Source organism: Caenorhabditis briggsae (genome assembly GCF_000004555.2).
Source record: "Caenorhabditis briggsae complete genome, chrX, whole genome shotgun sequence".
NCBI classification, from domain to species: domain Eukaryota; kingdom Metazoa; phylum Nematoda; class Chromadorea; order Rhabditida; family Rhabditidae; genus Caenorhabditis; species Caenorhabditis briggsae.
In genome coordinates this window covers 8185703-8208860 of record NC_013491.2, presented here as the reverse complement: position 1 = coordinate 8208860, position 23158 = coordinate 8185703, and the positions used below count along the sequence as shown (strand labels likewise).

The 23158-nt window shown below is 36.8% G+C and overlaps 3 protein-coding genes across 3 annotated transcripts; 1 reads left to right on the top strand and 2 right to left on the bottom strand.

Moving 5' to 3' along the window:
• Positions 1-7412: 7412 nt before the first annotated feature.
• CBG14142 lies at positions 7413-8189 on the bottom strand (the record flags this gene model as incomplete). Its single annotated transcript, XM_002644286.1, has 3 exons — positions 7413-7604; positions 7647-8022; positions 8071-8189. The coding sequence occupies 3 exons, from the start codon at positions 8187-8189 to the stop codon at positions 7413-7415; spliced, it is 687 nt and encodes a 228-aa protein (XP_002644332.1).
• A 9272-nt stretch (positions 8190-17461) lies between these two features.
• On the bottom strand, positions 17462-18095 carry CBG14140 (the record flags this gene model as incomplete). Its single annotated transcript, XM_002644285.1, has 3 exons — positions 17462-17557; positions 17909-17968; positions 18021-18095. 3 exons carry the CDS (start codon positions 18093-18095, stop codon positions 17462-17464), a joined length of 231 nt encoding a protein of 76 aa, XP_002644331.1.
• A 939-nt stretch (positions 18096-19034) lies between these two features.
• On the top strand, positions 19035-19265 carry CBG27631 (the record flags this gene model as incomplete). Its single annotated transcript, XM_045239449.1, has 1 exon — positions 19035-19265. The coding sequence occupies one exon, from the start codon at positions 19035-19037 to the stop codon at positions 19263-19265; it is 231 nt and encodes a 76-aa protein (XP_045099471.1).
• Positions 19266-23158: the final 3893 nt, after the last annotated feature.

Genomic DNA, 23158 nt, shown 5'->3' with positions numbered 1-23158 from the left:
AAAATAGCCTATGCAAAAAAGGATGTCCAAGGTTTCGTCACTTCCTGGCTCTCTGGTTTCTATCATCATGTAATTTTCAAAAACGCATATTGTAGGCAAAAAACTACAAATTCGAATGATGCATAGTTTGTTTAATGAACATGAGTTTCGCTGAAGTTATCTTTGTTCAAAGAGTGGTACCAAAAAACGAAATTTTTTATGAAACACCCTAATAGAAAGAATTTTAACAATCTGGAAATTTGAAAAATCAGAATCAAATTCAGTTGTTTTTTAAGATTCCCGTTTGAAATGGATTTCGACTACATTTACAGTTTCAAAATTTTGTTTTGGCATTTCAGTCCCTCAAAATTCGTTGAAAAAGGCCTAAAACTTGATACCAAAAAGTCTAAATTATGATTGGTTAATTACCGATGTTTAAATTAAGATGACAATAAAACCTAATTATTTGAAAAAATTTCCAAAACAAAGTCCCCGACCCCTTTTTTCTCCTTAACCAACTGCTCATGTTCCATATCTCCTTTTTTTACAACAAATAGTGAGTGGTCCGTTAATTCTTGACCACGGGAAAAACGTGATTTTTTGCAATTTCTTCTGCTGCAGAAATGAGCTCGATCTTCGAACTCGGTCTCGGTGATTATTCTGTGTCGGATAGAGATTGATGATCGGATTGTTGAAACTTTCTGCATAATTAATAGAAAAATGGGCAAAAATGACTCAACACCTGACACCTTGACACCTTGTAAACCCAGATTTTGGTTCAGATTCAGCCAGGTTATACTGGTTTCAGTACCCAAACTTGTGATTTCAAAAGACGATTTCCTCAACTTCTATGACGTTTAAGAAGATAAAAGTTGTTGTGTTATGATCAGAGCCCAATAAAATTTCATATTTCAGATATCTCTTATTTTTAAATAAACTCAAGTGATGGAAAAATTGAAAAACAAATTCAATAAAAAAATGTCCGAGTTACAAAATTTCATTCAATTCTAGGCAAAACATTACAAATGTCATGTTCTGACGCGTCTTACATTTAGAAGCTGAGATAATTGTCTTTAAAAAAGTGGTGATTTTGCACTGAAACTGGTAAAACTCGACTGAAACTGGCGAGCGGTCTCTGAACTTTTTAGAAGTGTCTAGATAAACTGTTCTTGACCTATCATGAGATTCACATTGAAATTTGGTGTTTACAAGTTGTTGAGGTCTGCTTGTGAATCAAAACAATGAAATCATTCTGAAGCTCATTTTTTTGTCTCAATTTTCAATTTCTAGTGGAACATTTCCAACATTTTTTTTCAATATGTGTCAGACGGTTCCTCATTTCGCGATTGTATTCATTAGAAAACAGGCTGCTGAAATACAAATCTGACAATTCAGGCTACCGGCTGGTGCTGAAAATGATGTTACACACTTCTACCACTCTCAATAAAAATACACGTTTCTAAAATCCCACCGATTTGTTATTGGAATTGAGTCCAGAACATTTGGTGTAACATGACAAATTATTAAACTTTTGACGGGTTTTGTTGTTTTGGCATTTCACACATTTTGAAAAACATTTTCAAACTTATTGAAAAATTCAAATGTCAAGTCAGAAACTTCACATCATTTTCTGCCCAATAATACCTTAAAACATAAGTTCTCAGCAAATTTTCAAGAGTTTTATAAAAAACGATCTAAAGTTTATCTGGAGACCTTTCTTGAGAAAGAAAAATGATCATAAACAGTTTCTAAGAATTTAAAACTTGATATCATTCAGAAAAACACAAACAATTCTTGAACAAGTTAGTGTCCATCAACTTTTTATTGCAATTCAGTCATCGGCTTTCAGTCAGCGGCTTTCAAAAATCGACTATTATCCTGTGATCTAAAACATTTTCTTGTCTTGAATTCAACTAATTACTAACTCGGTTTTTCCTCCATCTCCCATTTAATACAAATGTTTGTCCCTGTTATATCTCCTAGTTTCATAGACATTTCACGTGTTGGTGGTTTTCTCCCTTTCGTTGAAATAAATAAATAAATAAATTCGTCTAGGACAATGAAAAACCAAAGTTTTAAACGGCAAGTGAAGTACCCAAAGTATCATCTTGGTTTTTCTGAGCTATTGGTGGTGAAAAGTATCCCTTCTTCAAAAGTTTTCCCAAGTCTTTTTGTAAAAAACAATGATTAATGACACTCCGATTTTGGAAAGCTTTTAAATTACCGAAATATGTTTTGTTAGTCTTATCGACCCCAGAAAAATATTGAAAAGAATAGAACGTCCTAGAAGCTGAGAAAATGGCCTTCAAATCAGTGTTGGTGAATTGAAAACGCGATTTTTGGTACTGAAACTGATATGACTCCGCTAAAATTGGCAAGCGGATTCTAATACTTCCAGAAGTGTCTGTTTAGCTATTCTCGAAATATTCTGAAGTTTTTATGTAAATCTGGGTTGACAAAGTCTGGGTTTATTTGTAAAGAAAACGAATTTCTGAGATATTGTCCACAGGAGAAATCTAGGTCTGCATACTTGACCAACGAAAATACAGTATGTTTGGAATTAAACAAAAACCATTTTAAAATTTTTTTTTCTGAATATAAATAACTCTCAGACGTACTTCATAGTCCGGTTCAACTTCAAAGCTTTCAGAATCCCCATCTTTTGACCCCAATGCTTGTTGTCTTGTGCATCTGTTTTTTTCGAAATAAATACATTGCTCACACAAAGATAGAACTAAACCTGAATAATTCAGCTAATGAGTTTTTCGACCCCTCGAAAAAGCAAGAATGCAAGAACCAAACATACGTCACTTTTCAGGTTCCCTTCTTTTTATGTCCCGGCCTTCCGCATTTGTTCCTATTTTTCCACCAAAAAAAGTTTTTTAATTATGCTTTTGACCAACGTCCCGCAAACAAACTTCCGGCATATTTTGACAGGAAAAGCTGTTTCATGCTTTGTGTATGCTCTAATCTATGCTCCACAACATCCCAGACGTTTTTTTTTCAATTCGAAAGACTTGTCTTCAGAGATCCCATTCAGAGAGTCGACGAGTCTGTTAAATCTGTCTAGACAAGGTGGGCAGAGTTTAGAAAACACTCCCTGGAAAACATCTGACACCTAAAAATGGAGTCGGCATTTACGTTTGACTTCCAATCCGAAGAATGTCTAATCACCTGGATTAGAACAAAAAATGTCTGGAAAACATGATACAAAAACAGTGAAACAATACTTTTCGTCCCAGAGATCCCTTCCATTTTGAGATCCATGATCATCGATTATCAAGAAGTCGAAACACATACGAAAAAGCCCACAACGTTTAATTATGTGCAATTAAAATATATTTAGAGCAGACAATTGGCCTTTTATGTCCATAATAGTAAAAAGATCTCTTTGGCAACATTTTTGCCCTAAAGTTTTTTAATTGCTAGCACACTAGCTGATTCACTTATTCCAAAGACCAAGTTTTTTTTGGAGTTTGTGAATGTGAGCAGGTGCAAAACTGTTGCCGAAGTTGATAATCAAGTTCTCACACACGGACAATGTTGTTTTTTTTAGACTACCAAGGAGAAAAAACTAGGACCAAAGTGAAACATCAAGAAGAAACATGAGCACATTTACCAAACACCCAACACAAAAAACAACGAATGTACTCGGTGTGGTGAACTTTATGATAATTTGATAGACCACCTGTACACACTGTGATCGTTGTTCTGAGAAATCAGAAGGCAGAAGGTAGCACAAAATACCCATGAAATTTGTATATGATTCATATATAGTGTTTCCTGAGATCCTGATTTGAAAAAAAGAAAAGGAAGAAGCTAACAAGTCAAATCCACACAAACCACATATTTTTTAAGAAAGCATTCAATTCATTTAAGCAAAAATGTATTTATAAACCAGAAACTAGTGCTTATGAATACTAGTAAAAGTTTGATATTCAAAGAGAATTACTGTGGTTTTAGAAACAAACATCATAATTCTAACACTTAGAATTTGAAAATTGACCAGGTTAAAAATATTTTCTTCAACAAAAGAATGAATGAAATTCGCCAGTTTGAGTGTGAAATTCCAAGAATGAACGTTGTTTTCTTGGAGATCGGAGAAGAGAACCAAAAATCTGAATTTTCAAAATATGTGAAGTGTTAGATCACTCTTAAGCAAATAGTTGCAAATTTAAAGTTTCAGAAAGTTCATTTATTGTAAATGCTCATAGAACGCCACTCAAGATCTGCACACAGCTCATTTACTGTAAACACTCGTATAGAGGGCCACCCTATACTTGCACTTTGAGTAAATTTATCTCGGTTCCAGTGAAAGATATCCAAAAGGAATCAACTAACGAAATATTACTACTGTTATAATAACCATTTTGTTAGTTGATTACTTTTTGATAATTCGTACCGGAAATGGGATATATGGGCGCAAAGTGGACAGTTCAAAAAGGCATTCTTTTGGAGTGATTACGGTATCTGAATTTCTTAAAAGATATCAACAATTTGCCAACTATGAAAAATTTGCTAATGTTATGACAATAACTTTATCAGTTTACAGATTTGTGATATCTCTTTCAGAAGTAGTAATAATTGAAGGAGGTCATCTATCAATCATTAGGAAATCTTTCAATGCATTCAGAAAACTGTAAAATTATGACGTTGGAATCATTATTATTTATCCTTGAAAATTGGAAATGTGTTCGGAAAATGTGAATCACTGATTTTTGAATTGGAATTTTACGAGATGCTATTAGGGGTTTGCAAAAGTAATGCGCGTCAAGTTTGGTGTTTTGTATCTCACCCAAAACAAGCAGTTTGTGTTCAATTTTTTTTTGTTTTGAAAAGCGCGTTCTTGGGATTCATTTTGTTATATTATATTGCTGTTTCAATTTGATTTCTATAAAAAAAACATTCTAGAAGATGTCCGACCAAAAATTTCGCCTTCGAGCATTTTTGTGGCACCAATTTAAGGAAGGAAAATCGGCTGCCGAAGCTCACCGCTCACTTTCTTCTGTATTCGGTGAAGAAGCTCTATCCAAAAGTCAGTGTCACCGCTGGTTTCAGCGCTTCAGTAGCGGAGATGAAAGATTGGAAGATGTATCGCGCCCTGGTCGTCCAGAGCAGGTGGACAACGATGCCTTGAGAGCAGCAATTGAAGTGGATCCTTGCCAAACTACTCTCAGTCTCTCGGAGCAGTTCGACTGCAATTTTTCCACAATTTCCAGACATTTGCATGCAATCGGAAAGACAAACAGATGTGGAAAATGGGTCCCTCATGAGCTTTCCGATTCGAACAAGGAAAGACGTGTTGAAGTTGCCAATATTCTGATGCGCCGCTCCAAAAATCGTGGTTTCTTCGATTCGATTTTCGGATGAGAAATGGATTCAGTGGGACAATAATGGGAGGAAAAAACAGTGGCTGAGTCCTGGCGAGACCCACTGCAAAAATCATTCAGCAGAAAACTCAGGAGCTGGGCTGGGAAGTGCTGCCTCATCCGCCATATAGTCCCGATTTGGCACCATCGGACTATCACCTATTCCGATGAATGCAACATCAACTGGCCGAGAAAAAATTCGAAAGCGGTGAAGAAGTGCAAATTTGGGTGGCGGACTATTTCGAGTCACAGCCATAGGAGTTTTTCAAGAAAGGCATCGCTGGCAGCAAGTAGTGAATAATAATGGAGAATATCTTATTGATTGATGATCTCTTGTTTTGGTTTTACAATAAAAGGAAGTTGCATCAAAAACGCGCATTACTTTTGCAAACCCCTGATAGATTTTTGCACTAACCAAAAGTGGTCAAAAAACTGTTCCATTAATGAAATATTCACCATAATATTAACAAAATAAATTATTTTTAGAAACAATTTGATGTCTTTTACAGTCAACGAGAAGAATTTTGTCAAATAACAGCTCACTTTCAAAAAAAACTTTCAAAAAATCAATTTCATAAACACAAGCAATCAACATATTTCTCCAAAAAACCTCTGAGCTGAATCGTGTTGTTTTCAATAAGAGCTAACAAAAATCTGTCAACTGATAAAATGCTTCTCGTAATATCACCAACATTTTATCAGTTGACACATTTTGGATATCTCTTATGAAAATTGAGATAATTAAGCACTAAGTTTATGGTAGTTTTCTACTATAGTGTTTCCGGTAATTCACTAATTGTCTGCTAACTTTCATGATTATCCCAGAATATATTACTCAGCGTTTTGTCACTTGTCTATAAATAGAACAAAAGACGAAAACTGGAAACAAGTTTTTTCTTTGAATTAATCTGTCAGTGGTTCGAATGAGACATGTCAGTAACACGGAAGGATTCCACGAAGAATACGGAAAGATTCAAATATGATACAAGAAACTCAATGAAGAATACGGAAGGACTCAACGAACGATCGTGAAAATATATCATAAACCTGAAAATCTGAAAAACCTGAAATAAGATAACAATAGTATTTCTTTTGCTCATATTTATTGAAATAAATAAAGATACATAACATTTCAAAAACTCAACTATTGTCGGTGAGGAAAAAGTTAATGCAGTATCGAGAACAAAAGAAAATTGGAGAGAAGTTAGAGTGAGGGGTCGGAATGAGGGGTCGAAATGAGGGTTCGGAATGAGGAAGAAAGAGGAATGAAGTCAAATGAGAAGTAGTGTTCAACAGTAGTGATATATCTCATGATATCAGAAGTTAGAGGTTGTAACAATTGAGAGAAGAGGGAATGAGGGTAGGTGAAGATATTTTACCACGCCTGAAAGCTTCCATATGTTCTTTCTTGTGGAAAGGACAATAGGAAGCAGAAGATGCAGTAACTGATGAAGAATAAAGTTCGAAACTGTTTGTTGAATGCAAAAGATGTTCGATTTTAACAGTCTTGAACTTTATTCAACGGCATGAAAAAGGGACAAAAGATCAGAGGTGGAGAGAGATGGAGGATGAGAATCAATACGGGGTTGAAGGTACAACTATCGGGAGAGAAGAGACTGTTTGGGGGGGGGGGGGGAGGGCGGAGCTGAGAAAAATAAAATGGGCTGATAGAGTACAATGAACATGGGAATGATAAAGTAAAAGAGGTGGGCTGAACTGAATCAATTAGATGCGAACAAAATTAGGAATGGTGTTGATGAAAAAACAGGGAGTATCAGAAAATCAGACTTACTGGAGAGCGATATCATGTAGAGAGAGGAATGTAGAGGGAGGTTGTGGGTGGACAAGAAAATCAAAACCAAGCTAGATTAAATGAAACGTTTTAACTAATCAGATCGGAGTAAGTGGAACAATGGGGAGTGGTGGAGGTGGTCGGAGGGCAATGGAATCAATCAAGAGGGTTATCGGAAAAGTATTAGGAGAAAATCGAGGAGAATTGAGACAATCGGGAATCAGGAAGCGGCAATCAGGAATCGGGAATCGGGAACGGAATCTGCGGCTAAATTAGAGGAAGTTGAAGCTGGACATGAAGTTGGAGCGGCTCTCTGGTTCGGCGGCGATCTCGGCTTCGGCATCAGCAATGGCATCGGATTGGGCTTGGATTTCCTTGAGTGCAAGAGATGGGGCATGAGTGGTGTAGTCGGCCCAGTTGATTGGCCATTTTCCGCGGCGTTGGAGTTCCTCCTTCAGAATAGTCTGAAAACAATGTTAAGATTGGAACTCTTTAATAGTTTTTACCTTCTCATCCCTGTTGCAATTGTCGGTTGTGCAGCAACAGTGGCCAACTGCCTTGAACAATCCTGGGTTTCCCTCGTATGGGGTCACCTTCCGGACGACGTTGCACTTCTCAGTGCAGACGTCGTCGCTCTCCACGGGCATATCAAAGCAGTCCTGGGCATAGTTTTGTCCCGAGTAGTCGACGGTGAAGTGGCAGACGGCATGAAGATTGGCACTCCGACGGTAGCAACGGCGGTTGATTCCCTTCTCGTTCAACGTGGTGTTGAACGAGTAGCACGTGATGAAGTGACGTCCGTGCCGGTCAGAGTGGTAGCGGGGATCTGGCTTGTTCGGCTTGAAGATGTACTTGCGCAGCCTTTCCTTTTCATCTTTCTGGCTGAAAAAAAAAGCAAATTGTGAAAAAAACGCAACAAGTTCAACTCACTTCTGGTCCGCGATGATCCTCATGAAGTTGTCGTACTCCGACTCTCGGTCGAAGTGTACATGGGCGGTAACGACGATGATGGTGGCGAAGAAGATGAGGAGCATCAGGGCGGAAGGCATTCTGGATAGAAAGGGGGTTGTCTAATCGGCGGGATCGTGCCTAAAGCCAACTTGTTCCTGGGTAGCTAGAACTCAAGCCTGTATTGCCTATAGTAATGAAATAAAAGGAGAAAACCTCAAATTAGTTGGATACTTAATTTTTTTGAGTTTCTACAGCTACTTCAAAAATTGAATGTCTAGTTTTGATACATACTCGGACCTGACTGAAGTAAGAACCTAGAATGGCTTTTAGCTGGTACTGTTAGTTCTATGACTTGTTCGTCAATTCAGCAAAGACACTCTTAGTATCCTATCAAACGCTAGCCAGTTAAAGACTCTGAGCAGCTGCGCCACTGACTCAGCACTAGACTAATCTTTTCAATATGTTGCAGAAGACAGGTGAAACCGTATACCAAAAACTGGTAGGCGCTCAGTCTGGCAGGCAGCTATTTGTAGCATTGTAGCATCGATCGTTGTTCGAACTTATTTTAGTCATTACTTTCCAGAACGCGAGATCATAGAGCGCGTTGATTTTCCCAAGGAACCTACTGATATGACTAGATGGGAAATCGAAGCAGCCCTAAGTGTACCTAAAAACTCACAAGAGTATCTGAGAAGAATAAATAAAGGTGCTTAAAGAAGATTCTGAGAGGGGATGGATATTCTGAAAGCCCTTTACTAACCTTGGAGTCCAAAGTGTTGGATTGGGAGGTGATGAAGATCGAAGAGGAGAAGAGGAAGCTCGAAGAGGTGGAGGAGGGATCAGGAGAAGGGGAAGATGGGGGGGGGGGGGCGAGCTGACTGGATGACTGAAATTTTTGAACCGAAAAAGAGGTCTTTTATATGGTTGGATTCAGAAAACTAAACTCCGCCCACTTTTACCCTAACTCGTAGGCTCATGGGCGGAGTCGCGAGGAATGAGAGAATGAGAAAACATCAGTTTCGCAAAGGGGGGGGGGCGGAGCTTCCGAGCTTCTGGTGTATGTGTGTATATGGAAAAAAGAAAAAATGAAAAGTTCAAAAATCGGTCAAGGAAGACTAGAAGAAGGATACTGTGGATAATGGGAAAAATGGAGAAGGATGATATTCAGGATGAGTAGATGAGGATAATATCCATCAGAAAGCTTCGGAGAAAATTATTCCAGATTTTAACGCAATCCAAAATTTTTGGAATCGAACATGTTCAAAATTTCGAGGTTTTTGATCACCAGAAAACCAAATTGTGTTCTTGGTCCGAACTATGGTGCATACCGTCTTTTTGCTCATAGAAGGGCACCTGATACGTGCATTTTGAGCTCAACTATCTCGATTCCTCCAAAAGATATTAGAAGTTTGATAACTTATAAAATTTTTATCATAACATCAGTAACATTTTATCAATTGGCAAGGTTTTAATGTCTTTTGAAGGAACCAAGATAATTGAGCGTAAAGTGCTTGTATACCGTGAGCTTCTAGTAGAAAATGTGGTATACAGTAACATTTTTTTCAAACAAATTTGGGAAAACAGGAGCAATCTCACATAGCTCCAAAATGTTTGAGAATGACCTTAGAATACGGAACTGGTGAAATTTTCGTTTCCAGAATAATTATATCTCGATCATTCATTTCGTCTGGAGATATTTTCGTTACGAACATTTTTAAGTAGGCAGATTTTGTGACAAAAATGACTTGATGACCCTATAAAACTGGAAAATTCTTTGAAAAATAGCCAATGAGTAGGAAAAAAATCTCGACCTATGAAATATGACGCCATGTTTATGCTAGAGTCTGAGTGACCTCTATGGGAAGTCTGGAAAAAGCTGGAACACAAAAGCGGTTGCCCAGCCGTGTGAAACTACTCAACCGGACCCTCCAAGAGACTTATTTTTTAAAATCAGTGCGTCTGATGAGCAAAAAAACGTTTTGACCTTCATCTAAAAAATGGGAAGCAAATTTTTTTGTTCATTCCAATAAAGGTTCTTGTTCCCCCCACAAAATAGTAATTGAGAATTTCGCGAGCTCTTAGCACGAGACATTTTTTTTTCATTTAGTCCAGTTATTTGTATTGTCTAGACAGTGGAAAATGTTGTTTACCGGATCAAATTTGATTCTTTGCTGTTGTAAACTTGAAATTTTGAAAAGTGCGAGTTTTTCTGAATGATGTTGAGCTTTAAATTCCTGGAATTGTTTATGATCATTTTTCTTCATCGAGAAAGGTCTCCAAAACTTATGTTTCAAGGTATTATTAAGAAGAGAATGATGTGAAGTTTGTGACTTGATATTTCAATTTTTCGAAACGTTTGAAAATGTTTTTCAAAAAGTGTGAAATGTCCAAACAACAAAACCTTTTGGAAGTTCAATAATTTGTCATGGTACACCAAATGTTCTGGACTCAATTCCAATGACAAATCAGATGGATTTCAGATAGTTGTGTTTTTTATTGGGAGCGGTAGAGGTGGGTGACATCATTTTCAGAACCAGTCGGCAGCCTGAATTGTCAGATTTGTATTTCACCAGCCTTGTTTTTTCTAATGAATACAATTGGCGCTGACGCAAAATGAGGAATCGTCTGACACACCATAAAAAATCTATTGGAAAGGTTCAACTATAATTTGAAATATGCTACAAAGCGAAGAGCTGCACTAGAATGATTTCATTGTTTTGACTTGAGTAGTTCTTTAGAGAACACTTATTACAGTATACTATCTGCAAACTCTAGTCGAGAGATTTTAGTGGAAATCTTAGGAAAAGTTAAGAACAGCAAAACTAGACACTTTGAAAAGCTTCAAAGTTTGTTCGACAAACTTATAAACCCACCGGCCATCCGTTTCAATACCGTTGATCGCGTGTTCGGTACAAAACTAGGAATTTTGAGACACTTTCCACAACTTCTAGGACATTTTAGGACATTAAATATTTTCTATTTTTTTCAAATTTTCGAATTTATTCTATTTCTTGGATTTATTCGAAAAAAATTTCGAAAAAAATGTTTGAAATATGAATTTTTATTTAGTTCTCAGTAAGGTACAAAACATTTCGTGTTCCGAAACGACCTAGAAACTAAGCAAATCGGCATTGAAAATCACTATTTTTGCGTTGAAACACGAATTTCGGTACTGAAATTGATATAACCCGGCTGAAACTGGCAGCGGCTTACAAAATTTGCAGAAGTGTCTAGATAGGCTAATCTGTTCTGAAATTTCATGTTCTGAAAATTTCAAAAAATCTGGGTTTACAAGGTGTTTAGGTTCTCGTGTTAGTAGTCAATAATACCTATTACAGTATACTGCCTGCAAACACTCATCCTAGGATTTCAGCTCTTTGAAATTATTTTTAACGTCGTTCAAAATCTATCTTTGCAGGAGGTAAATATCTCTTTGCTTCAGCTTTTTGTCACTTGGCTAAATGTAAGTGAAATCGTATAATGACACTTCGCATTTATTTCAAACTTTGGGACCTTCGACCCCAGACATGCGACATTTGAAGCAAGTCACGTCACCTATAAAGAAGATCTTGAAAAAAGAAAAAAGTAGATCAGGCCGTTGGGACCACTGAATTTCTAATATTTGACTCGAGTCAGCAGATCATGTGCTGAAATGGTGATCCACATCATGATGCTCCACATAAATTAATTAGGTTTTTCCGTCCCTCCGACCTAAGTGCAAGACTTTTGTTATTGAAAAATGGGGAATGCCTCCTCTTGATCGTTTGTCATTGAAACTACTAATCAAGCGGAAGTACGCGCCGCGCAAACATTTCCTTATCATAACGACTTTCTTACTGTTTGGCACCAAGGTGATGTTTGGCAAAATGTTTAGAGTTTAGAGCTGATATCGGCCAAACAAACAAAATTTTAGGGTCACTGGAAGGAGAAAGAGGTCCATAAAGTTGTAACAATGGAAGACTATTGTTTAGAGTGCTGGTTTTTGCTAATTTATTCCGCTTAAGCAAAAAAAGGAAACAACTTCCGGCTATTCCCACCCACCTTCTTGTTTCTTCGAATGCCTAACACTTAAAAACCAGGGCCCTTTTAAAATTTTTGGGGCCCACTGAATATGTTGCTTGAAAAGAAGCCGCGCCCTCCAAATGTTAAGTTGCGGTATCTCTTTTCAGAAAACCGAACAAACAAAACAAACTGTCAAGAAGAATAAAATAATTTTTGATCATCATCATTTCTTGAAAACTGTCGATTTCGCCACATACGTAGGTTACCGGTCTTATCTCTTTCAGACCCAAAAAGTCATCATTACACGAGTCTATTCTAGACTTTTCAGACAGTTGTTGACTGGGTATTGTTTACTACGGGGGTAGAAACACCAAATTCAATGATTCAGTCTATTTTGAGCTTCGGTGATATATGATGTCTATGGAATACACGATAAACAACGGAAAAACCAAAAGATGAGCCTGGGATAATACTAGAGATAATACTTAAAAAAAACCCAAGAACAGGTATTAGAACGAATTGAAGGGTTTAGACCACATGGCTGATGCTTTAAGTCAATGTTAAGGACTTCAGAAGGATTCTGGAGGATTTTCTAAGATCTTCTGAAGTACTAAACGAATTGAGATGAATTATTAGCTCGAACATTTTAGACCACATGCTGATAAATAAAGTCACCGTTAAGAACCTTACAGAAGCTTCTATGGGATCATTCTAGATACATGAGGATTATGGTAGCACAAATATCAATTTTAGAAATGGAGAAGAAACATAGATCGATAGATTAGGAATCATTCAGAATACATAAATGCCAACAGACGTCAGTCTCAAAAATTAAGTAGCGCGCGTACTGAAACATTTCTAGAATAGAAGAGCGGAACTGTTCGAGTACGATGAGTCCTTACATCTCATTGCGAGTTTGGGCAAGAAGAAAGTGTTGCAAATGTAAAGAAAGTAAACAATGTGTTTGTGACCAAGATAAGACGGAATTCAAGTCGGTGGAATTTTTGTAAACGAATTGTAAATAGTGACCGGTATCGCTTCAAAGAAATCCTTCTTCTTCTTCATCTTCACTCAGATTTCCTTTTCAAGCGGGCATACTGTAGCCCTCAAGCTACATTCCCATCATTCAATCTCATCGTTGAACTGGCCATCAATGTCTTGTAATGGGGAAATGCAGAAGAGAACAAGATCGGTTAGATCATTTCTCATAAAAAGATCAAGTGAACAGTTTTTGTTCAACTGATTCAGATTACTGTAGCATGAGTTCACTTCAAGGGGCCCTGATTGTTAGAACAGGATTTTTTGGCATTTCCGGGCAAAACGTCTAGATACCAACTTTTGAAAGTTTTTAAAAATTTTTAGAAAAGTTTTCGGGTTGGTAAACAAAATAAAATCAGTAAACTTTCTCTGAATACCAATCGAAAAAGTTCTTGGAATTTTTCCATGTTCCTGATCTAGTCACATAAATGTGGTTTAGATGTCAGCTTAAAAGTTTGATTCTCAAGATAATTTCTGTATTCTTGACAAATGAAATCAGTAACAGAATTTGGTATTTTTAGTTCGAGAATTAAATTTTTAAAGTTTGGACCTCACGTGCGTTCCAAGTTATAATACAGCTTCAAAAGCTATGAACTTTCCCAAGATTATGTTGAATCGGTGCGCTCTGGAAATTTTCACCAATGACTCATTTACTGGTATCCAACTACTCCAACTATACTCCAAACGTTTCCAGATGGATCTGCGTCACCGATTTCATTTCCTCTTCCAACTTGCAAGAATCGGATTCAACTGTCATCTGATTTTTTTTGCTACGGCTGACGTGAGAAGTTTTTGCAAAACACCTCACGTGAGGCTCACCGGTCATCGGCCAGAGTTTCCCCCTGTGATCGGAAATTGAAATCTCGACACCTTCTAATCCTAGGTGATGTTGCGAATGTTTTCCTTTTCCTCTTGCCTATCCATTGTCTCTATTGGTCACGATAACTACACTAGCATCAGGAGTCAGAGGAAATTAATATTGGACGTAAAGGAAATTACGGTGCCCATTCGGAAATGAGATGTCAACTATCAGACGTCAATGAGATATAATAGACCAAACTTTGCAGAATTCTATTGGGATGGATTTTCTACAGAATTCCGGGAGTTGTACCTATAATAATTGGGCTAGATCTTGCGGGTTACAGATTTGCGGCCAGGTGATAAACGTTGCGTCGTGGATACACTCTATTCTTCCAGTTTCTTGGTTTCCAGAAATTTCGAATTTGGAATAAGTCATGTGCTTGAAGTTTGATCTTTTTTTTGGCTCCTTTTCACCTACCAAAAAAGTTAATCACGACATTACCTACCAGTTAGGAAACGACAGCTGCAAGCCGGCTAGAATAGTCAAAAATCAGCTACATATCTACAGTACCCCACAGCTGTTTGATCTTTTTAAGTCTCTTTTAAAAGCGAATAACAGGCCTTATAATAAAATTAGTCTAGAAAACCAGGAGGCCCACATCACGAAGAGAATCCAAAACAGAGAAATCTTCCAAATCTCATTAACCATAAAACTGGGTTTTGATTCAAAATGTATCCGAATTTTGTGTATTGTGGGTCTTGTGTCGATTTTGTATTTCTTAATTTCTTTTTTTGGAGACCAAAATACTCAAAAAACCCAAAATGAATTTACGGGGGTGTCTGCTATTATAATTTGTAGGCTTCAGAATTGGTATCAGCGGTTTGGTGAGCAAACACCTGATTCGTTATCACTATCTACAGTAACGTCAGTGGACCATTATCTATAAGAAGCGGAACTAAATCTTGATCTGTGACGATGTCGGGATCTATGTCCTTTGACGCCGGAATGAGTAAGCAAACATGGTTTTGACCTAGGATCCAATACAAATCGACCACGTCAGCCGTTGTTTTTCAGATTTTTCATTTGAAAAATCTCACGAAGAAGATTCCGAATTAGTTCCTCGTTACACTTGTACTTAAACCAGAAGACACAACGCGATCTAGAAGGCGTAGTTTCATTGAAAGATCGCAGATTCTACTGTCTAGTTTGTATCTAACATTGCCTAAAAACAACCATATGGCACCTGGCATCACCAACTCTTCTATGAAGATCTCATGAATCCACCCGCTACAACATAGACAGTTTTGTATTTTTGACATATGACACTGGCCAAAAACAACCATATGGCGCCTGATTTGTAGAGCTTCAAGAAGCAAAATTTGACTCCGGTAGAAAGATCACACGAATTTTTGTAGGATAGTGGCAAAAAACAACCATATGGCGCCTAAGGTCCAATGATTCTGAAGAAATTTTTTCCTCGGTTTAGTGGGTTTTCTTATTTCATTTCGAAAAAAGTTCAACTCATTGGTGTAGATCTTCCAACTTACGTCAGATGATGGTTTCTAGAGTAGAATCATATTTGAGAGGAATTTTAAATAAGGGGTTTTTTCTTAATAAAAATGATGGGTTTTCACTCACTTCCTAGTTTTTACAATAGGTAACATCTGAAAGGCGATGTGGAATCTAGAATGAGGCATGATGCCATCTATCGTTTCGATTGACGCAAGCATGCATAATTTAGTTCTTACGTTAGAATTCTGTTGACTATTTACTAATGAAAAAAAGACAACAATGGGCCTTTGTGAAAGTAATAGGATTTGGTCCGGAAAGCTCTAAGATGGACTGCCAAGAAAACTAAGAAGGAACCTCAACATCTTGTAAACCCAGATTTAGATGGAAACTTTGGGATAGGTTGAGAATAGCCTAACTAGACAATCCAGTTACAGTAAGAAAAATCAGTTACCGTACCAAAAATTGCATTCTGATTTTCAAAGGTAATTTTTTTCAATTTCTAGAACGTTCCAGAGTCCGAATCATTTTCAAATATTTTTTGTAATTTGAAATTTCGCAAGCATTGATTATTAGAAAATTCGAGAAAAACGATCCTAGAAATTAGTAGCAGAAAAAAAAATGTCACTGATGGAGATATGAGGCGGCTGCAAAAAAATGACCTTTGATATTTATATGGAAACGTTTTCGTGGCACTTGACACCGGAACAAACCTCTGAATGCTCAAAAATGACGCTTTCAGCAAAATTTAGCCCGCTTTTGCTGCCAGTAGTATCGTATTCCAAGAAAAAATTCCGCTTAGATTACATTTCTCGTCATTTTGGGTTACTGTAGCTATCATAGAAAATTCACATTGGATGAGCTGTATTGTTCTTCGGTGGTAGCTGAATGGAACCGTTTATCAGGTAAATGTTAGAAGTTTTCGAGTTTAAAAATTTATAGTCTGTAAGTTTTTGAATTTACGAACTAGAAACCCGCTTTTCTGGCTACAGTAATCCAGCCACAAATTAAAGAAAACATCATGTTGTTTTCCTGATACACTTTCGGTTTCATAGTTCTCTTTTACATGCAAATCTGTGCTTTTTCAGATTAATACCGATCTGAGATGTGTTTCTGTAAGACCATACTGCTTATCCGTTAACTTTAGCCTATCGGATCTGACGAATTTTCCTGTTGAGTCAACTTTTCATCTTTTTAGAGTCCAAAGTCCTTCTCTATAGAATCTTTGACCCATGCAAATTTTTGCATGCCGATTATTGTTGCGTGTTGTTTGATGACAAAACGTAGATGATTGGGGACATATGTCATATCATCCTCATCCGATTCATGTCATTTTTTATTGTGGGGCACGTACTCATTTCATATTTCGTTGAACCTGGAACCCCCTCGGATAATTAGTTTTTATGAGCATCTAGTCTCTAAAAAGGTCCGATAGATGAAAGAAAAGGAAGTGAATTAGTCATGAGCAGCTGCTTGGTTTTGTTGGGAGCCAATTGGAGCTAAAAACGGGGCCTGGTGTGACTCATATTGGAATACGGTAACAGGAATCAGGAAATGAGTAATTTTCGAAATTTGGATGGTTTGATCTAGTGAGGGATCATTGACGTACTCGCAGTACAATCATCGTACTCTGGGAGGATTTAGAGACCGCACATTTGTGAATAGCAAAAACACCGATTTTCGCCCTAATCCAATCAGTTTGTCATTGTTTCTGTAAGGAGAATCCCTTTCAGAGCTCGTTTTGTGATAATTCAAGATGTCTCGTTTTTGGATGGTATTTGACAGAGCAGGATTAAAGAAAACATCGTTTGAACTTGTTATCTTTGACGTACAGTGGATTAGTTCTTGTTTTGAATTGAAATTGTTCGATCTAGGATAGTTTTTGCCATTTAATAAGATTAGATTAGTACTAATAAGTGTGGTCACGAGATTGCGGGAATTCGTAGGATACGTAATAATTTATTTCTGAAATAATTTTTATCTCGGAATAATTTTTTGGCATATGGGGTATATGAGGCATCAGGCTTGGACTCCTTCCAACTCTGGTGGCATGGGACTCTTTGGATGCTTGCTCTCAAAGTGTTGTTTGTAGGTTTTTGGATCCGGCATCATGCTCTGAAATTATATACAGTACTCTTTCTTTCAAGTTCTTTCAAGACTCGGTACAAAGTATACACGCTGTAAAATTTATCCCCAACCAGAGACACTCAGACGTCATTGTTGACACGACTGGAAGGAAAGACTCTCGATCTCAGACTGACTACAATGTCTAGAAAACCTCTAAATCGGGGCCTGGAATAACAACGAAAAAAGACTACAAAATCAGTTCGTGTTGGTGTCGTCACACATGGCGTGACTGGTTACTTCTAGAAAGGTTTATTTCGAGGGGTGCGAAGAAGGTGAATCAAAAGTGAATTGCAGGAAATAGGCCCCGAGAAAAAGAGGAAATTACTTTCCCTTACTTACCATGCATACGGTGCACTTATGATGGAGTGACTTCATCGCTGCGGTTTTTTGATCGCTTCCCTAGAAAAAGACAATTTTGGAATAAAAGGCTCTTTTGAATAAAGGGACTTACCACTGCCTTCTTGGCTTTAGCTGTCTTTTCAGCGTTCCTCTGTTGGGATAGAGCCTTTTGATGTCCACGAGCCATTCTGAAACATGAATAGAATTCTTGAAGTAAACGATGGGAACAAGAAAAAGGAGTAAGAAGAAGAAGAAGAAAAACAATCGGGAAAAGTTTAGAGGTCTTTCGTGCGGGCGGTTGAATAGAGAATCGAAATGGGAAACGTGGCCAAAACTGATGAATACTGTTATAAATTAGGAGAGGCCAAGAGAAAAAGAGAAAATAAATCGGCCGTTTCATTGCCGGTAACCGAATGAAAAGCAAAGTCAGAAAAGAAAAATTCGAGGAATAACGGGATGGGAGGTGGTATTGTTGAAAAAAACCCCAATTGTAGTCATTAAGGATACAAAAATTAATCCCCAGAAAAGGAATGAATCTCTTTCTGTTTGGATTCAAAACAAAAGTGATTCTGACACTGAGTGCGACTGTCATTTTTGCGCACCGCCGCGCGAAGAAACCCGTTCTATTTTCTCCCGTTTCACTCTATCTATTCTTAATGTTCGGATAGCCAAAGACTGTCGGGGTGGGATGAAAACAGTGGATAAGACAAGATGTCATATAGCATCTTCTTAGCTGATCTACTTGTTAGACGGAGAAAAAGAAAATAATCTATAATATGTATCAGTTTTTGTGATTTGACAAAGAAAAAAATGACCAGTCACTGGTCGCCAACTTATGACATGGCAAAATTTTGAACCACGGGGAAGTAAAACAAAAATTCTGCACCTTTCAGTTGTTTCCAGTAAGCTGAGATGTGTGGAACAGAATTTGGAATTACGAAAATTCCAAAAACTTTTACCATTTTATTAATAAGATTCCGAAGCTTATTGGACTACGGTATGCCATATGCTGGAGCGCAAATTTATGAAATTCCGAAATTCAGAAACTTGAAATTTTCGACATTCCCAATTATTAAAAACCGAACATTTTGATATTCCGAAAAGCTGAAAATTGGAGTTTGCCGAAATGTCGAAATATTCAAATACTTCGGAATTTCAAAAATTTCAAAATCAAAATGTTTCGAAATCCCAAAAGTTTCAAAACCAATATTCAGAAGTCCCGAGATTTTCGAAGTCTAAAAATTTCAAAACTTCAAATTTCGATGCTTTTCAGAATCGGAGAATTCCATTGTTTCAAAATTCTCGAAACCAAAATTTAAATATTCCGAAACTACAAAAATTTCACTCGGAATACTAAGAACTTCAAAATTTTTCAAATCGTAATTTTCCGAAATCGGAAGTATTTGTTTTTGCGTTGTTTGAGTAACTTAATTCGTTAAAATTGAAACAAATTCTATCAAAAAATTGATTAATTTCACCAACTTCAAGTGTGAGTCATCCATAACCTTATCTTTGTAATCATTTCAGAATTTAATTTCTTAAATTTTCTTCCATCCACGCATCTCGTCCTAACCTCCGATCTTACTGTAGTCCTCATTATTCATGCATTCACAAGATACGGCCTTCGTACTTCTTCTTAAAATTGTCTATTTTGAGATATCTCATCTAGTGACTTCTGATGACGGCTCTCGCTACGATTATGCCCTTCGTGCGTCAATGGACATAAGTCGGTTGTTTGTCCCATATAATCTTTTGCTTCGGTCATCGGTCACAAAATTCGCGATCGCTTTTCTTCTTTCGAGATCTCACGGAAAATGAAGATCAAGTACTTTTCCAAGAAACATTACTTCCATTTCTGGGGAGCAGTTTTCTGGGAATAAGGGTTACAAGAGCAGAAACTATAAAAGGTGGGACAGGTGCAATTTGAATGAATATAAACAAGATTTAGCAAGGGAAGTATGAGTCAAGTAAATGTAAAATAGAAACATTTCCTTTCAGGGAGATTAGGGGATTTAGGGTTAGGACAAGTGGAAACTTTATCGTCGTGACAGGTGATAATAACAAAGAAAATGATATAAACGTCAGGAGGAGCATAACTAAGTGTTTTGAAATACAAGGAACTAAATATAAAGCTCGAGGAGAAAGGATGTATGAAACTCTAGTTTGCAGCTGAAAATGAAAACAAACAAAAACAAAGGTCAATAGAGCATGAATGAATAAATCTTAAGTTTTTGAGAATGATGCCTACAGAATACAAAAAAAACGGAAATGAAAATTCTATCTCAGCAAGAAAAAGGGGGAAATTAGATGGGTCTCAAGTTGGGAAGGCTTTTATACAGATTAACAAGAGAATTTTCATGTGATTTGTGTTTTAAGGAGATCTCAAAGAGTGGATGAAAGGGAGAAGCAGCTTAAGTCGCTCAACTTTAATATATTTCGCCGTATTGGGAAAAACTGAGAAATGTGATTCACTTCATCAGACAAAGATCCTAGTAGAATTTGCGAAAACAAAATTAATGAAGAAGTACCAGGCCTTATGACATGTGTATGATGTTGAGTGATAACAAGCCATTGTATCGTCAGCTTTGTATAGAACTGATAGTCATACCGAGAACACGTGTCTTCGTGTTCCTAGTAAACAGAAGTTTTTTCTTAGAACACCGCCTTAATCCGGCTCTCGTGATATGTTCAGTATCATGCCGTTCCACTATAATAGATTTTTCACCAAGTTAAAAATAGCTGTGAAACTCAGAAAATGATAAGCTGACTTCGGCTTTTCATGAAAACGTAGTTTCAGTTCTTTATTGAAAAAAAGAGTTTCTATCCTCAAAAAAAGGACAGCACAAATGTTATTTTTCCGTTAACACGTACCGTTAACACTGCAAAAGAATAAGACCTGATCTTTCCACTTTGAACCGATTCATCTCGGTTAATGTAAAAAATATCAACATTTGGCCAACTGACAAAATATTTCTGTTGATATAATAAATATTATACAGTGCTCCACAAAATTATGCTTCCACCCTTCGCTTGCACTGAAACACCTATTTAGGTCAAAGTTCGTGAAAAGGTGTCAACATGAAAAAAAGGTCTCCCTTCAAAACCTAAGTTCAAAAAGTTTGGAGCCATCAGCGTGACCCGGAAACGAGAAACCGGAAAAATTCCTAAAATCACGTTTTGGCCGATCCACAAAAGAATAATTCCACTCTGAAAGGTGAGATTTTGGAAGTTTTTGAGCTCAGCGGCCACCTTTTGAAGGTCTGAATGTTAAGAATTTTGAGATTCTGACATCCGTACACTGAGATCCTACTGCAGGTTTACTGAATACCGTATTCCGGATGTCGGATTTCCGTATTTCCGGATTCCGGAATCCGAATTTCCGGATCCGAAATTCCGGATTACGGTTTTTAGAGTCTGGAATATGTGTACTGGATTGTGTGTACTGAAGTTAACACTTTCGGGGGCAAGTGTTTATGGTAGTCTGAAACTTTATCGCTTTCCTTATAACATCAATTGTCTCTGTTTTTTCAAGAGATTCAAAAATTCTGTCAACTTATAAAGTTTTTCTCAGAATAGGACTAATGTTTTGTCAGTTTACTGTTTTTCGATGTCTCTCACAGAAATCTAGACAATTAAGGTTTACTTGTAAGTAATGTCTATGAGAGCGGCAAAAAATTCAATTTTTTTTGAGGGAGTTTCTGAATTCCTGAATTTCAGAGCTTGAAAATCTCAGAATTCTTAGAATTTCAGAACTTTGGAATTCCAGTATTTAGGAATCTGAAAATTTCGGAACTTCAAAATCTGAGAATCTAAAAATTTCCGAATTTCAGAATCTCAGGACTTCAAAACTTCAAAATTTCAGAATTTCAGAACTTTGGAGTTCCAGAATTCGGAATCTGAGAATTTCGGAACTTCAGGATCTGAGAATCTAAAAATTGCCGAACTTTGGAATTTCAGTGTTTCGGCATCTGGGAATTTAGAACAACAGAAATTTTTCACTTCTCATTGTCACATTGTTCTTTTTGAAAATGGAGAACTGTAAAATAAGCTTGTCAAGTTTTACAAACTCAGGTTATTAATGCTTAATTTAGGATTAAAACCCAGCCGATACTTTCCTCAATACCACTTTTTCTCAATTCTATTTCATTTCTCTTTGTTTCTCACTATTCCTTCGTTTTTACCCCAATTTTCCGTTTTTTTCCTCAATTTTCGTAGTAATTGAAATTTTTCTCATTTCTTTTCACAATTTTCTAAATTATTGATTGAAGGAAACAATCACAAATTAGCAATTTACCAACAAAACTCGAAAATCTCAAAAATTAGCCCAAAATAAGCTATTTTATCTCGAAAATTGTTTGAACAGGCAATAAAACATTGCAAAAATTATAAAATTAATTTTTTTTTGATTAATTACCACAAAAATTTGAGCAAAAACGATGAAAAACGAAGGAAAAAGGAGAAGATCCCAAAAATACAATTTGCGAGCGATGACGTAATCAATCCATGGCCGTGGCCGAGCTGGGGAGTTTTCTCTTCCATGGGAAAATTGCGCAAAATTCACAGCTTTTCGCAAATCCAATTTTTCTCTGTTTTCCTTCGTTTTTCATCGTTTTTGCTCAAGTTTTCGTGGTAATTATTCGAAAAAAAATTAATTTTATAGTTTTTGTAATGTTTTATTGCTTGTGCGATCAATTTTCGAAAGAAAATAGCTCATTTTGGGCCAATTTTTGGGATTTTTGAATTTTTGTGTGTAAATCACTAAATTGTGATTGTTTCCTTCATTCAATGATCTAGAAAATTATGAAAAGAAATGAGAAAAATTCCAATTACCACGAAAATTGAGAAAAAAAAGAAAAACAGAGGAAAATTAGGAGGAAAAAAACGAAGGAATATTGAGAAACAGAAGGATTGAGATAGAATTGAGAAAAAAAAGCGATTGAGAAAAATTGATAGAATATTTCACAGCATACTTGCAACGGGCCGGGCCGGGCTTTTTTCAGAATTTTCAGGGCCCGGCCCTGCCCGTCTCTTTTCAGAAGAAAATTTTCCTGTCTTTTCAAAAAATTTTTTGGGGTCCATAGAAAAATAAATGGAAAGCCTTTCGGACAAGTAAAAAAATTTTCAAAATAAGTGTCCATAAAAAATGATTTTTTCACAATGAATTTTGAAAAAATGACTGAAATTTCAAAAAAATATTCAAATTTGGAGAACCCGGCTCCGCCGGGCCCTGATTTTGCAAGTATGTTTTAC